Source organism: Mus caroli, unplaced genomic scaffold (assembly GCF_978045245.1).
Source record: "Mus caroli unplaced genomic scaffold, Mus_caroli_1 scaffold_14, whole genome shotgun sequence".
In the NCBI taxonomy this organism is placed as follows: Eukaryota; Metazoa; Chordata; class Mammalia; order Rodentia; family Muridae; genus Mus; species Mus caroli.
Window position 1 is genome coordinate 84,928,847 of NW_028227269.1, and position 26,495 is coordinate 84,955,341.

At 48.2% G+C, this 26,495-nt stretch overlaps 1 protein-coding gene across 3 annotated transcripts in view; it reads left to right on the forward strand.

The window, feature by feature from the left end:
• Positions 1 to 11,445: 11,445 nt before the first annotated feature.
• Positions 11,446 to 26,495, forward strand: part of Esrrb (estrogen related receptor beta) — a 157,306-nt gene continuing 142,256 nt past the window's right edge. For 2 of the 3 annotated variants that reach the window (XM_029484332.1, XM_021179323.2), the window contains exon 1: positions 11,446 to 11,848. Coding sequence is in view for 2 of the 3 variants with exons in the window: in XM_021179323.2 (XP_021034982.1) it covers positions 11,847 to 11,848 (2 nt within the window). In the remaining variant the exon portion in view is untranslated. Of the gene's footprint in view, positions 11,849 to 25,896; positions 25,997 to 26,495 lie in introns of all 3 variants that reach the window. The other variant, XM_029484330.1, reaches the window with a different exon arrangement.

Genomic DNA, 26,495 nt, shown 5'->3' on the forward strand with positions numbered 1-26,495 from the left:
TCTTTATGGAGTGGTTGAAGAGAAAGTGGTCCTGGAGCCAGATCAGCTGGTCTCATACCCTGGCTGCTGGTGTGTGGTAGGAGCAGAAGGGAGCCTAGGCAGTCCCCTGGTCTGTGCAATGAGGAGGTGAGTTCACACAAACATGAAGTGTGCATCTCATAGGGGATTGGGGACAGAGATGTCCCGGAAGAGGCTGCATCCAGATGCCCTCCGAATCATTGCAGCCGCTTGTCTCTGGCTGCTTCTTTGCCCATTCCTCTTCCTAGGCGCTACTGTGACTCAAGTTGTGGGAATCGCTGTGTGGGGCATGGGCTCTGCCTGCCCTTGACTGTATCAGGTGCTTATACCTGACTCAGAAATGGGATCATGATAATCATGGAATCAATGGGATTGACATTTTTTCCAGTTAATCTGGCTGCGTAGCCCAGGCTGGTCCCACACTTCACATCCTCCTGCCTCTGCCTCCTGAGTGCTAGGATTATGGGCCTGTGCCACCACACCTGACCCAGAGTCTGCTTTGTGAAGACTCTCAAGCCGTGAAGGCTCAGCGTTTTCCTGTTGATGTTTACCCAGTGTGCATTCATCATCTGACTATCAGCTTGTGACATCACAGGCAGCATTTATTGAGGGTGTCGGGACATCAGGATTTGAAATGCACGCAACAGGAAAATAATAAAAAGGGGGAGAAACTTGATCACTAAAGCAAATATCTTCCCTTAGACTTGTGGCTGCTCTGGGGGGCTGGCTCTCAGTTCTGCAGCCCTCAGGAGTACCAGGACCCACCCTATTTCATTCTCATCCTGCTGGCCTGAGCATGCTGGCTTTCCTTCTCCAAGCTTCTCTGCTGTGGTTGCAAGAGGGCTCCTTCATCTCCCCCAACCCCACTTCTAGCTGCCTCATACCCACCCCCTTCTCCCCAGTAATCTCTCCCTTAAGTCTCATTGTCTAACTGGGACACATGGAAACTTCTAGCCAGAAGGAAGGCTGGAAATAACAACTGGATTTCAGCTCTGCCATACATGACAGGGCTGGCCAGCCAGGAACCCCCAGGAGAAGACGGCATGGTCAGAAGCCAAGGAAGCCGGCCAAGCCTGCTCCAGCTCTTGTTTCATAATCTTCACCTGTCTTCCTCTGCCCAAAAGCCTTGTCCCACTCTTGAGCTAACTGGTAGTCTATAGTTCCTAAGCCAGATCCTTTTTATAAAGCTGCTACCTACACCTGCCTAAGATGTGATTTGCACTAGTCTGCAAAGTTCACACAGACTGCCAGTCACATGAATGGTGCCTCTCGCAGTCATGCAGGGTATAACGTTTCCATCCCGAGCCCTGCAGACCACTGTGTTCCGAACTCTCCATCCTTTGACACTATGTTGCCTAACTCATTGGCATCCATCCATTCATCCATCCATCCATCCACCCAGTGAATATATGGAGATTACCTTGTAAATGCCAAGAGTCTGGATAGGCACTGGTTGGTTGTAGGATATAAACATGTTCTCCTTCTCCAGGAGTTACACCCTAAGATATGAACAGATTCATGTACAGCTATGTGATAGGAATAGAGTACGTCAGATAACCCTGTAGGTGTTTGGAAAAAAGAGAGAGGGAGGGAGGGAGGGAGGGAGGGAGGGAGGGAGGGAGGGAGAAGAGAGAGAGAGAGAGAGAGAGAGAGAGAGAGAGAGAGAGAGAGAGAGAGAGAGAGAGAGAGAGAATAGAGCATTTCTGGTATTTAAAAGAAAATATGACAAGATGGACTAGAATACAGAGCTCAGAACAGACCCCTGATCTACTTACTTGACAATAAAATTATACATTTAGGAGCAAGTGGTCTCTGACAAGAGAGAAGAATGCACAGGAGGGAAAGGACGGTCTCTGCAACAAAAAGTATTGGGAAGATGGATATCCACATGCAGAGAGGGTGAAATTTACCTTATTCCATACCCAAGAATTAACTTAGGTGGATCTGGTGGATACCCTAGCCTGCAAGTGTGAAAGTCCTAGAAGAGGGAGAGCCCCAGTCTGTGTTGGATCTGACACCAAAAGGACCAGCCACAAAAGCAAACTGAGACCCAGGCTGCACCAAAAGAAGCACCTGTGCTTCCTGGAGGCAGCAGAGTGAGAAGGCTCCGGGCAGAGTGTGGGAGCGCATTGGAGAATCAGGCAGGTGCCCGGCAAGGCACTGATAACAAAAACACATGAGGAATTCCCGAACTCTGAAGCCAAGGCTGACCAGCCTGGTAAAAATCCATAAGCCCGGACTGGAAGCTGGCTCAACACATAAAGGTCTTGCTGCAAGAGCAAGAGGACCTGAGTTTGAATCTCTAGAGCCACATATAAGGCAGGTGCGGTGGCACATGACTATAATTCCAGCAGAGAGCAGAGGATTTCTCAGCAGCCAAGTCAATGAGAGACTCTGTCTCAAATAAGTAAGGTGGAGAGTGACTGATGACATCCGATGTTGACCTGCACATATACGCTTATTCATACACCCGGGTATACTCACACCCCAACTCTAAGGCAGACATGATGGGACAGCCTGTAATTCCAGCACCAAGGAGGCAGGAGCTGGGGGAGCTTGGATAGAAAGCTAACCTGAACCACACAGTGAGAAGGGGAGAGGGGAGAGGAGGTAGGGGGCTTAAAATGATTTCTCCAGAGAAGATACACATACAGCCACTGGGTGTATGACAAGATGCTGGACACCCCCATCAGAGAAATGCAAATCAAAGCCTCAATGGGGTCACCATTCTCATATTTGTGAGAGTGGCAATTGCTACAATGAATAGCAAGAAAAAACTAACAAGTGTTGGTGAGCATGCAGATAAATTAGAACTATTGTGTGTTATTAGTAAGGGGGAAAATTATGCCACTGTGGAAAACACAGTCCTTCCTCAAAGTTAAAAAGAGAATTGCCACACTCTGTAACATGCCGGTGTTTGGAGATGTGCATGCAAGCTGCATGATGTGTGTGTATGTGTGCGTGTGGTGTGTGTGTGTGGCGACATATCATATTTGGATATAATATGTATATGTATGTATGTATGTGTATATATATATATATATATATATATATATATATATATATATATATACACATCAGAGTCTCAAAAAGGTAAGTACACCTTATAGTATACTTCATAATAGCTAAGCTATGAAAGCAATCTCAATTCTTTCATCAGCAGATGAAAAGATAAAGAAAATGTAACACACACAAGAAAAGGTTACTCACCCTTTAAAGGAGGTTTCACCTGTGACAATGTGGAAGAATCTGTAAGCCATTGACAGAAGGACAAAGCCTGCATGACCCTCCTGATAGGATGCACCTGGAGTCATAGTCATGGAAACACTGGGGTGCTACTCCTCATTGGTTAGGAGTGGGGACAACAGAGAGCTGCTGTACGGTGAGGGATAAAGTTTTGTTTTCGTAAGAAGATTGTGTTCTGGAGTGTCCTGCTCTGCAGCACTGCATCCATAGTTAGCAATGCTGTCTGTGCACTGGGACCACAGGTCAGGGCACAGACACCACACTGTGTCTTCATTGTCACAGAGACCCAAGCACGACATCCCCTCTGAAGGTCCAGGGGACGGTGTACCTGGAAAGGAAGGCCGAGGAGCCCCATAGGAGGCCATGTGCTTTGTTCTGATTTAGCACAGAGGAGACTACAGTGTTTGATGTGCTCGGTGGAAGGAGCTGAGGGAGGATTGATGACAGAGAGAAGGAAGGAGAGTCCTGGCGGGGCGAGAAGCAGGGCCCAGATGGTGTTGCTAGCTGGGGGCAGGCAGAAGAGCAGTAATTAATCTGAGGTAGGAGAAGAGGGTCACCATTAATCTTGCCTCCCCAAAAGGCTCATGTTCCCCCACAGATTTCTGATATAGAAAATCCATATTCCTAAGAGTCCTGAACAATTTTTACTTGTAAGGTTTGACTCTTAGTAGAGCATCTTAGCATGTTCAGTGTGCTTCCCTCCTTGGGAGTAATCTCCCCCATTGTAGTCTTGGTAGTTCTGTCAGCTTCCTCACCTGCAGGATGGTCACATGACCCAGGCTGAGCCAAGTAGAGTCTCCCAAGGCCTTTGGCCTTTGGGAAGAGCAAGCAGGGTTAAGCAGCTGAGTGTCCATTCCTTCATCCTGTGTCTGTGCCACCAAGAATTTATCTACTAGGTTCTGTTTTCAAAGACCACCCAGGTCATATCATTCCTCTTTGTGTTCCCTTCAGGTAGCCACAGCCAGCTTCTGCTGGTTTTGACTCAAGTAAATGAACGGCCCCCATGACACTTTTTAGAATAACAGAGTATTCCAGAACTGCAGAGGTGTCTTCAGTCTTCCCATTTTACAGAGCAGGCTATGGGGGCACAGTACCTCTCTCCTCAGTACACAGGGAAACAGGATGCAAAGCTGGGACAGGATGCCCAGGTCTCTAGGCAGCTGGAGCTCCAGGCTTTCCATACCCTCCATCCTTTCTCACCTGCCTCCCATCCTCCTCTACTTTTATGCTAAACCCTATTCTGGAAAGGAGGTTGGGGGACCCTGACTGCCCCCTCTGGATTCCATCCAACACTGAGGAATCTCCCACAAGTCTCTGGGTTCTAAGGTCTTGCTCTACCCACCAGAACAAAAGGTACAAACCTCTGGAAGTGACTTGAGGGCCCAGAGACAATGCTCAGGGCCCATTCATTCCACCAAGCCTGTGTTCTTGACTCTTTCCCCTTTCTACCTGTGTGCTTGTGGAAGCCCTGTCCCTTTAGTTAAACAGCACTGAATGGCTGTGTCACGGTGTCCCTCCTCTTGGATGGGGGCTATAGTAGAGATGGCAAATCAGCAACTCCAATGCAGGCCTTCTTGTCTCTTAAGTTTGCCTACTCAACAACTTAGGGCAAATCACTTGACCACTCTGACCTGGTGGCTTCCTGGATTATGAGCCAGAGAAAAGAATCTCTGTTCATCAGCTTATCAAGGTAACTGTAAGATTAAATAAGACAATATAGATCAGGTGACTGCAAGAGAGCTTGGTACACAAAAGATCTCAAGGTTCACCAATGATCAATGCCATCCTTGCCTGTTGCTTCTTTTTGCTTCTCTGCAACCTGAGACAGTGGACCTGAAAAGTCAGCATACACTTAGCAATTTAGGCTGAGGTGATCATCGTGGGCTGAGATGCATTGTTGGTGGTAGTGGGGATTGGGGTTCGGATGCCAAGAGCAGAGATTAGACAGAGAAGATGCCCCACTCGAGCTGGGCAGGGAAGAATAACTAGAAGTTGGGGTAAAGGATGAGGGAGAGTGGAGCTGGGGTGGCACCCGATGAGGAGAGCTTGCCTTTGGGATGCTGACTGACTAGCAGACAGCAGACTAGTCTTCTGTGTTGCTGTGACAGAAGAAGCTGGACGAGAATGCTCAAACCCGAAGCTTCCGGCACATTGAGTTTGCCACAGGTTACATTACGTCTCTTGACTTTATGTTTTTGTGCCTTCCCCTTCCCCTAAGAAGAGCATAGAACCCCAGTGGATGACAGCTGTGTCAAGCTGCTAGACATCATGAGTCAAGTGACAAGGGTCCCAGAGGACCCTCTTCTCAGCATACCCTTTGAAAGGCTTTCTACTGCCCTTCCCGATTCTTCTTGCATGCCTGCTGGGACCAGCATGGAACTTTTCGACCCTTGTCCACAATGCCATGCTGCCCCCACTGGTCTGTAATGATGTCTGGAAAAGAAGAGGCCAGCAGCATCCCTCCCCCAGGAAACCTTGTCCTTGTGTTTGAAGCCAGTGTGCCCACTGTGGCCCGCTCCCGCTCTCCCATGTCCCAGAAGATGATTAATGGCATGACTGCATCACTGTGTTGTATTTAACTCTGTCCCCAAGCAGATAGATTGTCTTTGCAGATAAAGTGTTCCTAGGCCCTCCCTGGGCTGTGGCTCCTGGCCCACTCCTCCCTCTGGGTTGGCAGCCTGCTACAGGGAACTCTGAAAGGTAAATGAATTGATAAGGCAGCGGGGGCAGGGAACAGGCTGTATCATCAGTGGCTCTTGTAAACAGTGTAAAGTCACCTTGATGTGCCAGAACTAATGACGCTGGAGTTGGGTGGCACAGAGCCAGTACAGGGCCACGCATTCCTAAGGCAGAAGGAGCAACTGGGAGGTGGGGTGTGCCCCTCTCTCTACCTGTGTCTTCTCCCTGCAGTGATATTCAGCTCTGTGTCTCAGGGCTCCACATCTCTGTCTATTCCATACATTAACATTGTATGCCCAACCTGTCCCCTAAAAGACTATGAAATCCCAACTTCCAATACTTATGGCTATGACTCTTGTAGGAAATGAGATCTTTGCAAATGATCACATTAAGACGAAGACCAGGCTCTTCATACAAAAAGGAGCCATTCAGACACAGCGACAGAGAGGCACACATGAATGATAACATGCAGCTGCCTTTATAACCCAAAGACACCAAAGCTGACCAACAGGCCACTTCTAAAATTCAGCGGAGGTCATGGAACAGGTACCAATATGGCATCATAAGGAAGCAACCCGGCACTGGCCTTGGAACTCTTGCTTCCAGGACAAAAGTCAATACATTTCTGTTGTTCTAGGCCACATGTTTTGGAACACTTGATTATCTAACCTTTGAAAACCAATTCAGAGTAGTAATCCTTTCCGCGGGTGTGTGGGGAGGAAGTGTCAAAGAGGGCCCCACGAAGCAGCCACAATGGAACAGGAGTTGGATGTTAAGTCGGGGAGGCTCACCCCAGACATGGCTGAGAACTGGGATGGCAAGAGACAGAAGACCAGAGAAATCACACACAGCACATGGCTGCCATGAGGTCATGGCCACTTCGGTTTAGGAGTTTAGGAGAGGGCTCACACACTGCATGATTCTTTGGGTATGAAGCTCTCAGGCCAGGAAATGCAGCAGAAACAGAAAGAAGATAATCTTACTGGAGGCAGGCTCCCCCCCACCAATTCACATATTAAAGAGAAATTGATTTCTCTTGCTGAAGACACCCAGCCTGAGGTGTTGTGCTGGGGAATCGCAGATGAATCCAGGGAGAAAGAGAGGCACCTGTATAGTATAGGGGCTCCTTTGGGAGTGCTGTGAACATTCTAGAAAGAGATGTGTAGTGGGACTTACTGTGCCATGTGTGGGTGAACTCACCCTGCTCAAGTGCATGCTTCAAGATGGTGTGCTTACGGGAAAGTGTACTGCACTAAAAGCAAACCATTCCGGGATGGCAACTCTCAAGACAATCTCAGCAGAGTCTCTTTTGAAGGAGAAGAAGCCTCTACTTTCATGAAGCATGGTAGGTGACTGGGTTGTAGAAAGATGGGGATCACCTTAAAAAGTAGATTTTTTATTTCTCCCTCTCCCTCTCTCCCCCTCTCTGTGCACGTGCATGTGTCTTGGGGGTACGTGTGCATGCAAAGGTCAGAGGACAGCCGTCAGTGTGTCCTCAGACATCCTTACTTTTCGCTTGAGACAGGATCTCTCCCTGGCCTAGGACTTTGCCACGTGGGACACACAAGTTGGCCTGCTTCCAAGGATCCACCCATCCCTGCCAGCCACTGGGGTTACAGCTGTGCATCGTCACATCTGGCTTTTCACATGGGCCCTGGGGATCTAAACTCCGGCCATCATGTCTGCAAGGGTACTTGGTTAAGGGTACTTGTACTGTGCCATCTTTCCAGCCACCTGGATTACTTGAGGTTTTTAAAAATCTGTCTGTCTGTCTATCTATCTATCTATCTATCTATCTATCTACCGGCATATATATGTCTGTGTATATTGGGGGGTGCCAAGGCATGTGTACAGAGGTCAGAGGACAACTTGTGGGAGTTGATTCTCTTCAACTGTGTGGGTTTGAATTCAGTGCATCAAGCTTGGAGGCAGACAAGCACACTTCTCTGCTGAGCCCTCTCTCTGGCACCTGGATTTGCTGTTTTAGACTGACTTCTGGATGGGAAGTTCAAGAAGGTGGAGGATGTCAACTCTTCAGAGAGCCTAGGACATGCAGAACGGGTGGACTGTTTCTGGGTGGGTGGGTGGGTGAATGGATGGGTGAATAGATGGGTGGATGGATGGATGGATGGACAGACGGACGGACGGACGGACGGACGGATGGACGGATGAATGGATGGATAGATGGATGGATGGATGGATGGGTGAATGGATAGATGGATGGATGGATGAATGGGTGGATGGACGGACGGATGGATGGATGGATGGATGGATGGATGGATGGATGGATAGATGGATGGATGGATGGATGGATGAGTGTGTGTGTGTGTGTGTGTGTGTGTGTGTGTGTGTGTGTTTGTGTGTGTGTTGTAATGAACCTGGCCGTTGACGTGACAGGTAAAAGGTAAAGTCACGGGGAAGGTCCAGAGTCTTCTTGTTTGCTTTTCTCTTCCCCTGCCTGTGGTGTGGGTGAACACACTAAAACTCCAAGAGTCCCCAGGCTTCTCTTCCTGGCCTCTGACCTCCAGCCAGGGGCTATATGGGCCAGAGCATTTGTCATCAGCCTGTCCTGCCAGTGCTACTTCTCGATGGGGGAAGAATCGAGCGAGGCAAGGAGGGAGGGGGTGAAGATGGGCAGGGGCCACATCCAGAAGGAATGCAGGATGCCTGTAGGGTGATGCAGACGCCCAGAGAGAGTGTTTATGCAGGACCCTCTGCGGTCCAGGAACTATCCACAGCCTATTGGACTGAGTCGTTTTATTCTTTTTTTTTTTTTTTTTTTTTTTTTTTTTTTTTTTTTGGCAGTCTCCGCATGGTTTATTTTGTCTTGGCACGGGTGACAAACGTACAAGGTTTTACAGCATTTGTGCCTAGGGTGAAACCTCAAGCGTCAGCACTGTAACTGCACACCCAGAGACAGCTGGCCCAACTTTGCCTCAAACAGGTGCTGATGTTTAGTAAATGGAGGCATATGGGTACTAGTTAGTAGTAGGTACTAGTCAGAGCTTTACCAAGCATGAGGGAGTGGGGGACTGCAACATTACTCACATTGGAATACACATAGACTTCAACCCAAGCCTGGCCACAAAGCCAGGTGAGGCTGCTGCCAGGACCTGTTCCCCGCCAGGTCCTTCAGCATCTTGAGGTGCGGCCCTCTTCATGGATGTGGGCCAAGCATCCAGGACGTGTCTGCTTGGATAAACACAGATGCACCCGGAGCGCCAGCAAGAGTTCCGAGTTCAGTTGGAGTCGTTACCTTCTTGTGAACAATATTGCAGAAGAAATGGGGACGTTTAAAAAAAAAACTGAATATGAAAATGAAAACTCTCTGTAAGCCTAAAGAGAAACACTACACCAAAGAGCTATTGGGCTCACATCTGCCAGTCGTTTTATTCTTAGGCTGATTTTGTGAGTTACACACTTGGAGTTTCCAATTGCAAAGGAGGAGAGTGAGGCTCATAACTGTAAGGGTCTTGACTCGAATTTCGTAGTAATGGACAGTCAAGGAAAGAAGTCAGCTGATGGGCTGGTTTATGGAAGTAGGTGTCCTGCCGGACGTGGGACAGTGAGTCTCTTGAGAGCAGAAACTGGTGGTTTCCCACGATGATGACCAGCATTCAAAAGAACTCTGTTAGTTACCACTGGGGTACCCCTAACCCACAGGGTAGCACAAATGGGTAACTCCAAGGCTGGGTGCAGTTAGAAGAATTGAGACTGAGATTGGAAGTCAATTCAGAAGTCAACCTGGGGCTAACAGTCAAAACCAGGATTTTTATGGGGTCTCTTTAAGCAAATGCCTCCTGTAGGTACATGTTCAATACTTCATTGTGCACTTGAATCAGAGCAGGCACTGCTCTGAGGATCTGGGGAAGCCTAGGAGAACTGTGGCCACAGACAGAAACACGTGCACTAGCGCGAGCACACACACACACAGGCACACACACACAGCTTTCTGCCAGGAAGCAGTGAGGGGTCAGTGAGAAGCCAGACAGCCTGCTGGAGACGGTACAGAGAAAGATGACTATGAAGGGAGAGCCTCAGTCTGCATCAGAAGAGGAGTTTTCCCCAGGAAGGCGCCTGGGGAGGAATGTGTGCCAAGTGCCTCTGAATCCGGTCATCAGTAAGGACCTCCCTCAAGTCCCATCTCTGCAGGCCTCTCTGCTTCCCTAGCAGCAATACTTGCAAGCCACCCTGCATATGGCCAGGCTGGTTAGAGGGATGCACTTGGTGCCCATTAGCCACCCTGGCCTGGTACCCAGAACCATGCATAAATGATGGACACATCAGACCGATTCTCCTCAAGTCCCTGTCTTAATTCTCTCCTTTCCTAGGGGCGTTCTCATGTAATACACACATCTGACATCCCAGAAGAACGACTCTCAGGGTCTTGGGTAGCATTCATTTGAGCACTCATTCAAACACTCATTCATCCGTTTATTTAGTGAACCAGGAAGTCCACAATCAGGAAGCCTTGCTATGCATCCATTACCATGGTAACGCCAGGTTACAAGGTAAGACAAACATGGCATTTACCTTCATGAAGCTTTGCTCCGTTGGCAGACTGCAACAGGATACGAGGTTCTACAAGTTAAACAGATTTGGGGTTTTAATAGCTTGGGTACCACATAGCCTTGTGGTTCCTGCTAACCTAGGGAGGGAAGAATTGGATCTAACAGGAAGAGATGGGTTAACTTATCCCTTCAAATATTGAGATCAAGATGTTTTAAGGGGTTTCTAATGTGCTGTCTATACCCGCAAGGGCTGGTTCCACGACCCACTTGAAAGGGGACTGCGTATGGCTAGCTCTGTGCCCAACTGAGTATCTATAGCTCCAAAGCTGAGGCCCATTGCCCTCCATGATCAAGCCATTCCCTGACGATGCTACCCTTTCCTGGAAACTTCATCGCCTTGTTTAGCACCGAGATAGGAACTGACCTGTCCCTGGGAGCTTATGTCAACTGTGTAGAACCTGGAGCAGGGGATGTTCTTTAAAGACCCTTCAGTACCCAAGGAGTGAGGCTCATTTCTGGGAAGAAGCCTGTGCAGATCCTGGCCTCCTAGGAAATCTTTCTGGGGGGAAAAAAAACAGGCGCCCATGACCCCCGCCACGGGCTTTTCACTCGTGGAGAATGCCACCCGCCTTTGCCAGGGCCCTGCTTACGGGCAGAGCTGCGCTCAGCTTCTTCTTGGACCTACACAGTCTCCCTGCCCTCCTGGGCCTTCAGCCTGGCCCCACAGTCCCTCTGGCCCTCAAACCAGGAGAGCTGCACACCCTCCCTGCCTCCTGATCTGGCAGGGGGAACGGAAACTTTCGTGGAAAGCACTTGAGCTGACGAATGCTCCCAAGTCAGATTGTTGACTGCGCAGGCCCTGACGACCAGACCCTGAGATCCAGGGGGGCGGAAGAGGACTCCCCTCCTTCACAGGGTCAGGACCTCCTACAGACTCCTCCCCCACCTCTCCACAGACCGGTACTCACCGGCTCTCTGTGCCCAGTGTAAGCTACTCAAGAAGCCATTGTCTTCCCCGCTCCCACAGTACTTGCTAACCCTGGTCCTCCCCCTTTGCCCATACATGACACATCCCCTTTCTCGCGCCCGTAGGTGACTACGAAGCTTGCATGGGGCTCTGTGGAGTTGGACGTCCAGAGGTTTTGGCTGTTTTGCTTGAGACCTGGTTATGGTTGTGGGATTTTTTTTTCTTTTCTGTCAGCTGCCTGTTATATCAATCACGGAGTCGGGATCTATTTATAGTTTGAGAGTACTGTGTCCTTAGTCACAAAGAGACACAGACAGGGGACTGTCAGCTGGTGTTGGAGGAGCCAAGCAACGAGTCATGAGCCACTGGAACACCTGAGGGTAACCTTTCCTTCCTCGCAGCCCGGTCCTCCAGCCAGCCCAACCATGTAAGTAAGCTAACTTCTCCTCTCCCTCCTCCCCAGACTGCCCTGTGCCTTCTGTCCTCCCGACACATCCTCCTCTCTCCTGTGTTTGCTCTCTCTTTTTAATGGATAAAAATATCTCCCCACGCCTGCTCTTTCATCCTAGTTTCTGTGCACGAAAGCATCCATCCCTGTGTGGCTGAGAGGTAACTGTTGCCTCTCTCAGACTGTCATGGGAAGGTCAGAGGGTCTCCGCGTGGCTGGATGGGATGATTACACAGACTCGTTTGGAATCGGTGGGTCCCCCTCCGGTTTTTATTTGTTTTCATGGAGAGAAAGTGAGTCAATCAAAAGGGCAAAGAAAAGTTCGCACTCGGCTCAGTGGGGTGGTTATGTCTCCCAGCGTGAGAACTTTTATTTGCTAGCAGCTCCTGGCATTTGGTGAGAGAGGAAGGTGACAAAGGGGGCCGGCCTGCTTCTCGGGGTGATGATGTAGGGGTGCTGACAGACTTGGGGGCAACCCTGGGAGCTTTCAGGTTCCGCTAGAGTCATGACAGCTCCAATAACTATCTTATTTATAGAGACTCCAAGAAAAAAAGCACACACATACACATGCCCTTCTGTGGAGTGATTCTACTTTGCAAAGTGGAGACAAAAGCTGCCAGCCTGATCTATCTATCTATCTATCTATCTATCTATCTATCTATCTATCTATCTATCTATCTATCTATTTCCCTTTTTTGCTGCCTGGGGCTGGCTTCATTGCTAAGTATATTTTTTTCAATTCTGGAAGGTGTTAGGAAGCTTGGGCTGGAAAGAGAAGGTATTAGAAAGTAGAGGGCCAGTTGTAGAGGGCTCTGCACCCTTCACTGAGGAGGGGAAAGAGTTACCAGTTTTGTCAAAGCTAGGCTCAGTATGCTCAAAGTGGGCAACTGCACATTAGGCGGCTGTGGAGCACACGCCTTCCACGTCTCCACCCCCACCCCCATCACTGCCCTGAGTAAATCTTAGCTGCCTTGAGCATCACATGGATCCTTGAAACTTTAATTTTTAGATAATGGGTCATATTTTCCAGAATTCCTGTTCTTGGGAGAGACTGGCTTTATAGCATTTCTGAGAGAGAAGGCCTTAGACTTAAAAAAAAGAAAAGAGAAAAAGAAAAGAAATCTGTGTGTTGGTATTTAATGTATAGGATGTACAACCTTTTAAATAGACTTCATTCTTTTTACAGTGAGTTTCTATTTGCTTATGCATTGGTTACCAGATGCTGTATGGCTAAGGACTACTCCTAGATTCGTTTAGGAAAACAGCATCCGAACAAAGAAACAATCCTCTCTACAATTTAAAAGCGCTAAACAAAGCAAATCGGCCTGAGTTGGTTTTGATTACAAGCAGAATAGGTTTGTCAGCAAAACTGTTGAGGGAGGCCAAGGAACTTGCGGGGTGCACACATCGGCTTCCGGGAGCCATTCCATCCCATTTCCATCTTGACTTTCCTTCCTTTTGGCTCCTTATTTCTACCTGCATTTGATGTCGGGTTATTCATATCTTTAATTTGCTTTTGTAGAGGGAGGGTTGGGATGAAGAAGGAAAAAGAAAGGAGAAGGTGAACAGCGTGTGGTCACCAGTGGAAAAACCCAGAATAAAAAAAAAAAAAAAAAAAAAAAAGGAGATAGCCTGGTGTGGTGGTGCATGCCTTTAATCCCAGCACTGGGGAGGGCAGAGGCAGGTGGCTCTCTGTGAGTTCGAGGCCAGCCAGGACAGCTAGGGCTACCAGGGTGCTGTAAGTATACACTGTCTCAAAACTGAGAAGAAAAACAGCAAACAAGAAAGGAAGGGAGGGAGGGAGGGAGGGAGGGTAAAAAGAGTGACTGTCATTATTTTAAATCTAGTATCAAAAGCATACCTCAAGAGCCCAGGGAAGGGGAAGCTAGGCATACTGTCCACGTAAGGCTACTGTTATTTCCTATTCCAAGGTCTGTGTGACAAACCAATCCTGCTAAGCTCTCCCCTCCCTGTGCTGGAGTGGGATTTTGTGGGTTGTTGTTAATTAAGGCTCCCGTGAATCGCGTGATTGAGACATTGTGCACAGAAATCTGAGCGGTCGGTCCACTGTTTGTAAAACTGAACTTCTCAGACCTCCTGAGCTCAGTGGCTTTTAAAACAGTCTGGATTTTTTTTTTTTTAACCTTTCAGTGCAGGAGCAAATCCTTTCCCCCACCCCAGCTCCTCACACACACACACACACACACACACACACACACACACACATGCACACGCACGCACACACACATACACACACACACACTCTGAGACCTGTCTGGTGGGGACTCGTGACTAAAGGTAATAGGGAGAGTGGTGTTCTTGTTAGTGTTCACGGTCCAGAGAGGAGAGCGTTTGTTGACACACATAGAAACCAGCCACCCTTCCCCCTTGACCTGCAGATAATGTTTGGATGGGCTTGGGGGTTGCTGGGTATCATAATTGAGCCGTTGGCATTGGTCCCAATTTTTAGGATGTGGTTTGTCCCTCTTTGGGTTCCCTATGGGGGATGCAGTTGGGGGAAACTTCAGGACATTTGCATACAGCCTCTGATTACTTAGTTTCTGCTTCAATAACTGTTAATTTTATGTGGTCTGAGCTCCCGGCAGACTCATTTTTCCCCCCTAACTGATTTCTTAAATGCAATTGGTCACGGAGCTGTCTGAGACTTCCTGTGGGCAGACTCTAACACCGTTCTTGGAATGGCCACTCATTGCTGTGCATGAGGGCAAGCTATGTGAGTGCATTGTGGTTTCATGGGCCCTCCTTCCCTGGAGCACGCAGGAATCCATTCTGACCTCTTCCCGAATTGGGGACAGTGGGGCCAATGAGCAGGTGCTTTGGAATGCTGCAGGCTCAGGTGCAGGCCCATCAATCTCCAGGAGAAACGATGACAAGTGCCAGAAAGCACTCCCCTGACTCAAACAATTCAAGTAGTTGAGGTCTCTCCAAATACCCCATGAATAGAACCCGGCAGCTGGCAGGGACTTTAAACCAAAGGCTGTGGCAGAGCTTCCTCCCTGTCGGTACAGTTCCACTGTATCTCTGTCCATCTCTTTCTTATCTCTAGTTTTACATCTCATTATCTGTTCCCTCTTTTTTTTTTTTTTCCCATCCTCCATCCCCCAACCTCTTGCCTTTCCTGAAAACACATTTCTATCTGGCACAGAAAATAAACTCAGATTGTAGGTAGTTATGTTAATCTAATTCAATCCTCCGAGGGTTAGGAGAGAGATTCTAATAGTAGAGCTGTTGAGGGCTTTTTTGTTAATGGCTTGGGGATTACATTGAGTTAAAGGCTCATTTCCTAATCAAACAGAGAGGGAGAGAGTGATTCCGAATATTTATGAGTCTCCCAGTGAGAGTTTAAACCTTCAACTCCAAAAGCTGGGTTTTCTGCGGGAGGAAAGAGTTAAAACCCCTCAGGGCTGCTGGGGAGAAAGAAAAAAAAAATTAAACCAGTTAAGTCGTCAGCATTTCCAGGCAGCTGTAGAACTTCTGGGCTCTTCAAAGTGGAAGGTGGGATGGAACTGGGGGGTGGGGGGACTGGAAACTGGGGCCAGAGCCTGCTAAAGAGTTCCCAAAGAATCCTACAGCAGTCTGGGTTGCTGGGTCCGCTGGAGGCTTGGAGGAGGAGTTAGTTGAGCAACTCTGGCTCCTCAAATCCATCTTTCTTCAGTCTGGAGGTGAGAAGAAGAGACAGGAGTGCGGCTCAATTTGCTTCTCCTCGTTGCCTAGGCAGCGCAGAGGACCAGCGTCTGTCCCTGTCCCTGGAACTTGGGAGCCACCATACCAGCCAGTGCCAGGGTTCTCCACTGGGTCTGGTTGCTTGATTTCTCCCCCACCCCCAGGCTCTCTGGGCCTCTCTGGCTTACTGTACCAGGTGCAGGCAGGTAGGGAACTCTGATCTCAAGCCAGAGAAAGTCAGGAGCAACTGGGCCAAGGTTGAGTCGTGTCAAGGTCAACCGGAGGTCAGGTGTCCAAACCCAGGCAATCCTGGCCTTGATCTGCTGGCTCTCTGGAGTCCAGTAAAGGAAGGAGATGGCAGAGCCATGTGACCTCTGAATAAGCCCTGGGTCCCTGCGGAGAGCTGTGGCGGGCGGCAGCCCCTGAATCATGTGTTTGCTTTCAGGGTCAAGGAATACACTTCATGTACTCTCAGTAACTTTCCGTCAAGTCTAACTCTGCTTGGGCTTTCACTCTCCGCGACCCCCTCTCTGCTGCATTCACGTCCAGTGGAATGCTTGACATATCATTAGACCTGGAGCGTCTACACTTGGCTCCCACATTGGCCTGATGCACCGCTTATCAGAGATGCCCTAGGTACCTCTGCTGACTCAGACAGCTGGGACTCTGATACCACCAATCCCCTTTCTCATGTGACACTAGAACTGCCGGACCCTCACAGTCACTACCTCCCAGGGAAGCCCTGGATCCAAACAGTGTATACACTTTTTTTTTTCCCCTCAGTCCAGTGTGCTGGCTTCTGCACATCTTGGAGGCTAGCCCAAGGAGCAGGCTGCACACCTTCCTAAAGGGCTGCTATCCCTGATGCATTGTTAAATCCTGAGTCAGAAGCACTGTCAGCTAACAGCCAGGACAGTCAGCAGCTGTCCCTCCAGTGGACAACCCCCTGGGAGCAGAGCTCAAGGTATCCTAGGGAGGCCTTTGGACCTCAAAAGAACTTGGAGTTCTAAGTCACCAGGAGAAAGCAGAGAGGACAGCGGGGCAGCCTTGCTCAGTCAGGGATAGGTCTGACTCTCCAGAAATTGAATTTTCTCCGGCCTCTGGGCTCTTGTTCAGATTCCCTGGAGAAGTTTGGTTCTTGGGTCTCAAGGCCTTCCTGAATCTTGTCCTGTTCCTCACACTCTCAGAGACCAGTTTCTGTTGTTACATGCAGAAAGGCTGAGAAGTCAGGGTAAAGCCAGTGTTCCTGTGACCACAGGGCCACAGGTGACTGTCAAATCCCCATTTCTCCTGCTAGAACTGCTTAACAGATCAATTCTAGCACCAAGTGGGTACCGCTCTAGTTTCAGGCAGAGTTATCCTGTTGTATGATACTCCAATCCTCAGAGCCCTGTGTGTGCCCAGCCCCTGGTACAGTGCTGGGCATACAATAAGTATCCAATGAATGCATCCAAATGAATTTCAGATTCCCTTCTCTCAAGGAGCCTGTCCTATTGCCTAATCACAGGAGGAGGGACCTGAAGCTTTATCCATCTATATTATCCATCTAGATCAGTGCTTCTCAGCCTCCTTAACACTGTGACCCTTTAATGAAGTTCCTCGTGTTGGGATGACTTCCGCCCAAACCTTAAGATCATTTTTGTTACAACTTTATAACTGTAACTTTGCTACTGTTATGAATTGTAATATAAATATTTTTTGGAGACAGATGTTTGCCAGAGGAGTTGTGACGCACACATAGGTTGAGAACCACGGTCTGACTCCAGCCCTCTCCCTCCCTGACCCTCCCACTTCAGAAAGAGAGAGACACACACAGAGAGACAGAGAGAGAACCAGCTTAGTCACCTTTCCGTTAATCCCAGGAATTTTATCTTTTTCGCTGAAGAAGCTTTGTCCGACTTGATGTCGGATTAATTGCTGAGCAGGTGCCTCTCCTTCACCAGTTTCTCTCCTCCTTTCTCAGGCTGTCTCCTCTCTCCTTTCTCAGTGCCCTTCCACCCACCCCCACCCCAGCTTCCTCTGACTGTTCAGACTCTGTCAGGCCCCGTCTCTGGTCCCAGGGGTGCACATAAGAGGGAGCCCTTCTCTCTGAGGCCTTGCAGAGGGTTTGCTTCCATAAGCACAGACAAGGCCTTTGAAAGGTGGTGGGTCATGTGCTAGATTCCTCCCAGAACAGCATCTCTGTCGGGAAGAAGCAGTGCAGAACCTCGGGCTGCTGAGGGTTAAATGACAGCAATGAAAAGTCTGGACATCCCTTGGGGACCGGTGGCTGGCTGAGACAATTGATTAGCTTGTCGTAGTGATCTTTCTAGCAATATTCAGGAGCAAAGTTCTTGCTGATTAGGCTCTGTGTGTGGACGTGTGAGTATTTTAGGGTTTCTGATGATGAAGGGGGCAGGATCAGACAGCAGAAAGAGCAAGTATGGGTGCATTGGTTGTGTGCCAATCTCAGGCAGGGCCCTACTGCCCCTTGTATATGCCAGGTCAGGTCTCAACAGCATGCTTTTGTGTGTGTACAATTCAGTTGAGGGAGGCAGGAGGAAGGGATGCAGGTCAGTTTTTTTTAACCTTCTCTTTGTGACTTCCTGGGAAATTATAGTTACTTTGAAATTCAAAGGACACCAAAGGGCTGAAATGATGTGGGATGTGGGGGTGGGGAGGGGAGGTGTTAGCATAGTGACAGCATTTATAGTTCAGGAACTACAGAAATGGAGAGAGGCAGACCCCTGGTGCTCGTGGGGAAGTTAGCTTACCCTAATAGTGAATTCCAGGCCAATAAGAGACTGTCTTAAGAAACAAGGTGAATGACACTCCTGATAAACATGAACACACACACATTAATACCCATGCACACACAATAACATGCACACACACTCTCTCTCATGCACACACACTCACATGCACACACACTCACTCACACACATAGTCACATGCACACACACTTATATGCACACATACACTCACATGCATGCACACATACAGGCACACACACACACACTAACATGCACACACTCTCATATACATACACACACTCACAGGCACACACACACTCACATGCACACATGCATGCTTACAGCATGGTTGAACACTTAACGTCAGCTAGAGAGAGGACCTCCAGGTTGAGGGAGTACTCTTCCATTTGATTTGCAGACCCTGGTGGTCTAAGGATAGCCTGCTGCCGTGGGAGGAGATAGATGTCAAGGGGTTAGTCCGTGGGAACATGGGTGCTCTGCCTGTCCAGAATGTGGCTCCCTTGGTCAGGACAGGGGGTCTGTCAGGAGGTCTCTTAGACTCTAGCTTAAGTGGTTACATGTTGAGAAACAATGGTTCTAATGAACCTGGGCCTGTAGAGTAAGTTAACAGTCTCGGTTGGGCAGCTAGCTCTCTCATCCAAAGTCTTGGACCAAGATGAGGTCTTGCTTGAGTTTTGTGAGTTTGCTCTAATTTCCTTGGCTTGCCTCCCTCTTCAGTCTCATACTCTGCTACCATTAAGCACACTAGAGAACTACTAGAAAAACTGGCTAGAGCCACCTGTCCAAACACACAGATCCAAAAGTTTTAATGTTTATCTTCAGTTTGCAGAGACTACAATTCTGTAGCTTGTGGGCCTTGTAGCTCCCGTCCCTTCCTCCCACTCAATGGAGCCTGTGCTTTCTCACACTTGGAGAAGCCCCCACAGCAGCTTCCCATCTACCAGCCTTTCCTGGGCATCAGCTGAAGGAAGGGAGGTAGGGAGGGACACAGTGGGGATTCCGGAAAGAAGTTAGCCCCTGGGGACTCCTGCAAGGCTTAACTTCTCCATAGCAGGCTTTCTTTGCCTGCCAATTGGGGCTGGTCTCTGTTCTGTGTCTCCTAAGACTATTGAGAAACTGAAATAAGAATCAGAGAAGAAACAGCCCCTGAGAAGTGGAAGCACTTAACGGTTTTGGACTAGCCCATCTCCCTGCATGGTGTGTGTCATCCTCTGAGATGACATCTGGGTTGAAATCAGGCTTCAGAGTTACCCAAGGTTGTCATGGTTAGGTTTTATTGTCAACTTGGCACAAACTAAAGTCACCTGGGAAGAGAGAACTTCTTGTTTGTTTGTTTTTTGTTTGTTTTTGAGACAGGGTTTCTCTGTATAGCCCTGGCTGTCTTGGAACTCACTTTGTAGATCAGGCTGGCCTCGAACTCAGAAATCTGCCTGCCTCTGCCTCCCAAGTGCTGGGATTAAAGGCGTGCACCACCACCGCCCGGCTGAGAACTTCTTCTTAACAATTGCCTAGAACAATTGTCCTGGGACCCTGTGTCCAGGAGAGATTGTCTTGACTGATGGTTGATGGTGTTCCCATCCCTTGTCAGGTGGCTGTGTGAAGAAAAATGTCTAAGAAAGCCAGTGGTCCAGTAAGTAGGGCTCCTCTGTGTTTTCTATAGGAAGTTCCTCCCCTGACTCAATGATGCTTTGTGATCTGGAAGTGTGAACAAGGGTCGTACTCATCTCCCATCTGTTGTAATGATGGACAAAAGAGCTGCTGTCAACATCTACAAATGGAGGTGGTGAGAGCCCCTCCTTAATAGAGTGCTGAGGACCACAGCAGCCACGTGAAGGTCCCCTTGGGCAGTGCTCGCAGGGTAGTAAGTGCTCAGACTCATTGTGGTGGAGGAGATGACATGGTGGCTGCCGAGGCTTTGGAGATGCCTACATTCCTTCCAGAATCTTCCTGGTCAGTTTACAAAGATCAGGGAAGGTGTTACTGCTGAGATAATTTCACGACACACCCGGTCCTGCACTGCACGTGGCAGTGTGCATGGTGGGATGTGCGTGGCAGTGTGTGCTTAAGCTGGCTGCATGTGCTGACACCTACCTCTTTTTTTATAATAACTTTTGTTATTTTTTGAAATTATAATATACTTACATCATTTCCCCTTTCCCTTTCCTCCCTCAAACCCTTCCCATGTATTTGCTCTCTTTCAAATTCATTCTTTCAAATTCCTCTTTTTCTTTAATTGTTGTGATATATATATGTATATACATATACAATCATATATATAATCATATATATGATTATACATATGTTTTGAATGACTTAAATATGGAAATATGCTTAGGGTCTTGGACTGATCGCTAACTAGATTACCAAAGCATAGCTGTAGGTATTTCTGTGAGGACCTTTCCAGAGACCATGGGGGCTTTGGCCTAATCAATGGCTTAATCCATTGATGGAATTAAAATCTGAATAGACTCTTGGGAGGCTGGGCCACTAGAGATGTGCCTTTAAAGATTACCTTAGCCTTGGCCGCTTTCTGTGACTTCCTGGCACATCCCTAGGCAGATGTCCTGGTTCCCATGTGGGGAACTGCTCTATGCCCCTGCCCCAGACACTTCTGCTGTGAGATTCTGCCTCTTCGTGGTTCAGAAAAGCAGAGCCAGCCAACCGTGGACTGAAACCTCCATGCCCATGAGCCAACGCAAACCCTTCCTTCCCCAAGTCTTCATGTTGCCAGGGATTTTGTCCCAGTGACTACAAGTCTGACTAACATAGTGACTGTATTACCTATCTGGGGATTGTCTGCTCTGACAAACCCGTTCACCTTGTGTGCAAGGCTGCTCTTCCATAGGCCAGCATATAGGACTGCTCGGATGTAGATGTAAAGGCAGAAGATGATTTGCATAAGTTGCCTTGTGTGTCTGTGAGTCTAAGTCCCCACAGTGCAGTTCCTGTGTAAGGCCAATTCTTCTCCGCTGTAAAGAGTAACTAAAGGGGGGATTGCTTGCTTCCCACATGTTTGATGGGACGTCTTCTGGGAGTACTCAACAAGGAAAGAAAAATGGGAACAGGGAAGGGCAATTTCTAGTGCCTGGGGGGTATGGGGGGTGTGCGATGTGTGTATTCCACAGAACGGCAGAACTGCCATCCTGCTCTTAAGGGAAAATTCCGAAGCCAGGCTTGTGCCCAGACTGCGTGTTTGTGTGCACGTGTGCACGTTCGGGGTATTGTGGTCAGCCATCCATGACTCTTCTCCATCTCAGGCTGAGAGCAATCTAGAAGGAACGTGTAATTACTATTTACTCTGGGGCACTCAATTGAGAACAACCTCATGTAATGACTCTTGCTAATTCCACGTTCAGCAGCCCATCTGCTGCAGTTCCTTGGTAAGCAGGGAGTGAGCACTGCTCTTAGCCCAGAGGAAGGGATCCGGAGATGGAAACTAGGCCCTGTGAGATTATGCTCTTGGGCCACAGATCGACGGAGATGGCATCTTTCTTGGCAGACTCTGAACTCAGACCTCAGGCATGGGGGTTTCAAAGCAAGGCCAGCTATGACTAATGGGCTCTGCTGGGCAGTCAGTCACATTGATCAGAGAATCATAGTTAAAAAACCAAAACTCTTAGAGTCAGGTAGATGCCACTTATATAAAGTTATAAAATGTGCAAACGAGGTTGTTCATCACATAGAGATAAGAGAAAAGATGAGAGTGGGGTGAGAAATGCCACCCTTAGGAGGGTGGGGGACCATCTGCGGGCACTCTTATACTCATCCGTGGTATCCAGTAACTTTGGTGTTTCCTGTCACCTCTTTTGTTTGCTCTCTTGACTTAATTTTGGGAGAATTTTTTCCAATCATTTATCATTTAAGATAGGGAATGGGAAAAGAGAGAGAGAGAGAGAGAGAGAGAGAGAGAGAGAGAGAGAGAACACAAGTGAATGCATTATAATTAAACCCATGGAATCTGTTTGCTAAAAATATCAGAAATATTACCTTGAAATATGACACCCTAGTGCTGTAGCCCGGCACTGTTGTGGAGGCGACCAAACTGTGTACGGAAATAAAACAGAGTTTTTTAGATCAGCACATTGAGCAATCACTTACATTAGCTTCCAGAGGCTACCTACCGCCTGCTGGCTTTCTACAAGCTGTCTCCCTCTGCCTCTGTGTCTGTAAGAGGGGATGGACGAGCCCCAAGGACTTCTCAGCATCCTGCTCTGAGTGTCTCGTCTGGGACCCAGACAGGGAACTTCTTGTTTCACAGCTACCTCTAGGGTCAAGGACTCCGTTGTAGGAATAGGGGGTCTACTTCCCAATAGTATCTGGATGTGACAGGCACCCAACACACTTTGCATGTACTGACAAAGCCATTGTATAGCACAGGTGTGTGATTCTAGCCTTCGGGAGGCCGAGGAAGGACTTTGTGAGTTTGATGCCAGACTGGAGCATGGAGTGAGGCCTTGTTTGGAAGAAGGGGAAAAAAAACTGTCTGTGAAATCAGTGATACCAGCTCCCCGATCCTACCTCACCCAGCAGGACCACAAGTGTTACAGGCCTGGCTGCCTGAGCTCAGTGCCTCTGGTTTCTTCTCTCTATTCCTCTGTGGGCCAGGAATCAAGGGCCTTGATCTCATGGTTTGAACAGGAGCATCTTTCAGTAATAATACATAAATTGAGCTGTGTGGGGAAAGCCCACACCCTGGTTGGTGAGATGGCTCAGTAGGTAAAGGCTCTTGCCATGAAAGCCTGGCAAGCTGAATTCAATCCCCAGGACTCACGTGAAAAAGTGGAAAGAAATCCAACTCTATCTACAAGTTGTCCTCTGACTTCCACATGTGTGCTGTGGTGCATGTGCCCGCCCCCGGTGGTGCACAAACAGTCACACACACAGCAATAGTAATAGTAATAGTTAATAATAATAATAAAATAATTAAGTAAGTGGACCTGCCCTGTTTAGGAAGGCTCATACACAGGGCTGTCCTCTTGTCTCTTTCTGTCCCCTCTCTATCTTACTCTATTAATTTAAAAAGTATTACATTTGGAGACACACTAAATAAAGAGTCCTCAGAGCAGAGAGCATGTGCCTCATCCATTCTCTGTCCCCATGTGCCCCTTTGTAAAGATTATCTCTCAGTTCTTACTAAATGGCCTTGATTTTTATCATTAATCGCTGAGTGATAATTCCTTTTTCCGTGTCTAACTTATTTCTAAAATATTCTCCCCTGGGTCCTGCAGTCTACTTTTAATAGTCTCTGTACCCTCTTTCCCCTCTTTCTGCCATTTTAGAAGTCGCTTCAAGAGATTCCTTCATACATTGGACCCTTGATCTGCAGCCTTTCCCTCTTCCTCCACCGTATTTCCCAGAAGAGCAGTCCTTGTGGTTTGATTTCTGCCGTTCAGGTGGCCCTGGGTCTCTGTCTTTTTCACACAGGACCTGGGGACATGCTTTGCTCTCTAGCCCCTAAAGTTTCATCTTTTCTTGAACCTGAAGTTTTCTCACTGGGGTGAACCACATCATAAATTTAAAGCTTGAAAAATGTCTATTTTTCCTTCTACTTTATATTGGGAAGCCTTCAGCTCCCCCACCCCCATTCTTTCCTCACATCAGCTGTGGGTGCTGTTACTTGAGACCTAACCATGACATCTCCTGAAGATATTTCTCCACTGCCCATGGTTTAGTGTCCCCTGCTATCTTGGCTTCCCCATGCATGCTTTTCTTCAGTGACTCTTCTGAGTGTGGGGAAGGGACAGACATTTCTAAGGAGCTCTTATGTGATGGAGACCTTCCTCTATTTGTCCTACTCATCTTTGTAAGGACTGGAAGGTGTAGGTGTCATGATCATTCCCATCATACAGAAGGGGAAACTGGGGCACTGAGGTTAGGGATCTTGCTTAAGGTCAATCAGGTAGTTACACCATCTAATGTTACCTTGCAGATTCCTATAAGATTCAGTACAACAGACAGGCAGTAGAAAACGTGTGTGTGTGTGTGTGTGTGTGTGTGTGTGTGTGTGTGTGTGTGTGGTGTAGTATGTCTGGTGTTGTGGTGTGTGTATGTGTAGTGTGTGTATGTATATTCTGTGGTATGTGTGTGTGGTTTGTGTGTTGTTGTGATGTGTGTGTGGTATGGTGCATGTATGTGGTCTTGTATCTGTGTATGTGGTTTGTGTATTATAATGTATGTGTGTATATGTTCTGTGGTATGTGTGTGTTGGTGTGGTGTGTGTATGTGGTGTTATATCTGTGTGTGAGGTTTGTGTGTTGTGGTGTATGTGTTCTGTGTTGTGTGTGTATGGCATGTTTGTGTTTGTGTGTGGGTGTGGTGTGTTTGTGTGTGTGCTCATGTCAGCTCATTTTCTTGTTACTTGACCAAATACTGACAAGAAGCAGCTCAAGGGAAGAAAGGTTTATTTCAGTTTACTGTTTGAAAGTATCCAGTCATCGTGATGGAAACAGAACTTCAGCAGGAACGTGAAGCAGCGGGTCACAGGTCATGGGTCACGGGTCACAGGTCACGGGTTACACACAGGTCATGGGTCACATTACATTCCCAGCCTGGAGCCAGTGGACGATGAGTGCGGTTACTCAGCGTACTTTGTTGCTTTTACTCCAAGTTTCTTTAGATGGGATCCCAGCCTACGGGGCTGTGTTGCCCACGTTCAGGGAGAGTCTCCCATCTTCAGTTGGAGCACCTCACAGACAGGCCCATCAGTGTCTCCCAGGTGACTCCAACCCAGCCAAGTAGACAATGAAGATTAAAGCACGCAGTTGCTCTGAGGACTGGTGAGGCCCCGTTCATGCCAGGCAAGCTTTCTATCAGTCGCACTCCCAGCCTTTTTTACTTTTATTACTTAAAACATGTGTTATATGTGTTCACTGATTTTTGTGTTGATGCGTGCATGCAAAGGTGCACACGTGGAGGCCAGCAGGCAACTTATACTAGTGAGTTGTCTCTCTGAGTCTCGGGGATCAAATGCAAGCAGCTCAGCTTGGCAGCAAGCCCCTCTACCCATGCAGCCATCTTGCCAGCCCACTTTCATTTTATTTTGAGATAAGGTCTTGCTAAGTAGCTCAGGCTAGCCTTGAATTCATTCTGTAGCCCAGGTAAGCCTTGAACTTTTGGTCCGTCTGCCTCAGTCTACCATTTTGTACTATTGACATAGACACAGAACTTGGCCTAAAAGTTTCATATTTTCACTTATTTTATTTGAAATGTGCCCTGTGTTTCCCTTCAGATCCCATGAGAGTCAGCCTGAAGCTCTGTTACTTATTCTCGGTATTATGTCACAGTGTACCATTAAGAAAGTCCCCTTCCTCCCCCATAGCTCTTGTTTGTCCCTCTCACAGACTCACTTTTCCACATATCATGCGTGTTTGTGTATACATGTATGTGTGCATGTATATGTGTGCATGTGTGTGCACATATTTTTTTTGAGACAGTCTCTCACTGGCCCATAGATCTCCAAATAAGCTAGACTGGTTGACCAGCAAGCACTGCCTGTCTCTGTCCCCTTCAGTCATGCACAGGCGACACTGTCCCCTTTATGTTTTCTGTTTATTTTCCATACCACACTCTTTTCATGTTTGATCTTTCCAGAAACGTGAACCTGGTGGGCCATCACCTTTCCTATACGAATATCAGCACACCTCTCTATGAGACCTTCCTCTCTTGGAGGCTATCTCCCTTCCTTCTCTAGGTACTGTCTCTTTTTCTCTCTATGTGGGCTGTCATGGAGGAGGGAGGGAGAGAAGGAGGAAGAAAGAGAAGGAGGGAAGGAGGGTCTCTTGCCAAGGCCACAGCACCTGCATCTGGACTCCTTGCCCACTCTCCTGTGACCCTGATCTCCTTTTTATCCACCCACCTTGGCTCTTAAGATGCTAATCACATTCCCAAGGCGAGTCAGACTATCTTCCTACCTTGGATGGCGTCCAACATGTGCTCACCATTTGGGACAAAGTGTTTATCCTCTGTGTCTGTGACCTTCCACAGACAAGAGTCCACTGGGTTCCTGCTGTTCTGTCTTCTTCTCTCTAGAGCTGCTAAGAGAAGACCTCCCTCCCAGACTGCGGGGCAGGGTGTGGGCTGAGGGAGGGCAGCTGGCATAGACACAGAGGCCATCCGCAGTGTTTGGCACCTCCTCCTTCTCCCTAAGCTGATGTGTCACATTGGAAACCTCAGGGACACTGATGGGGACA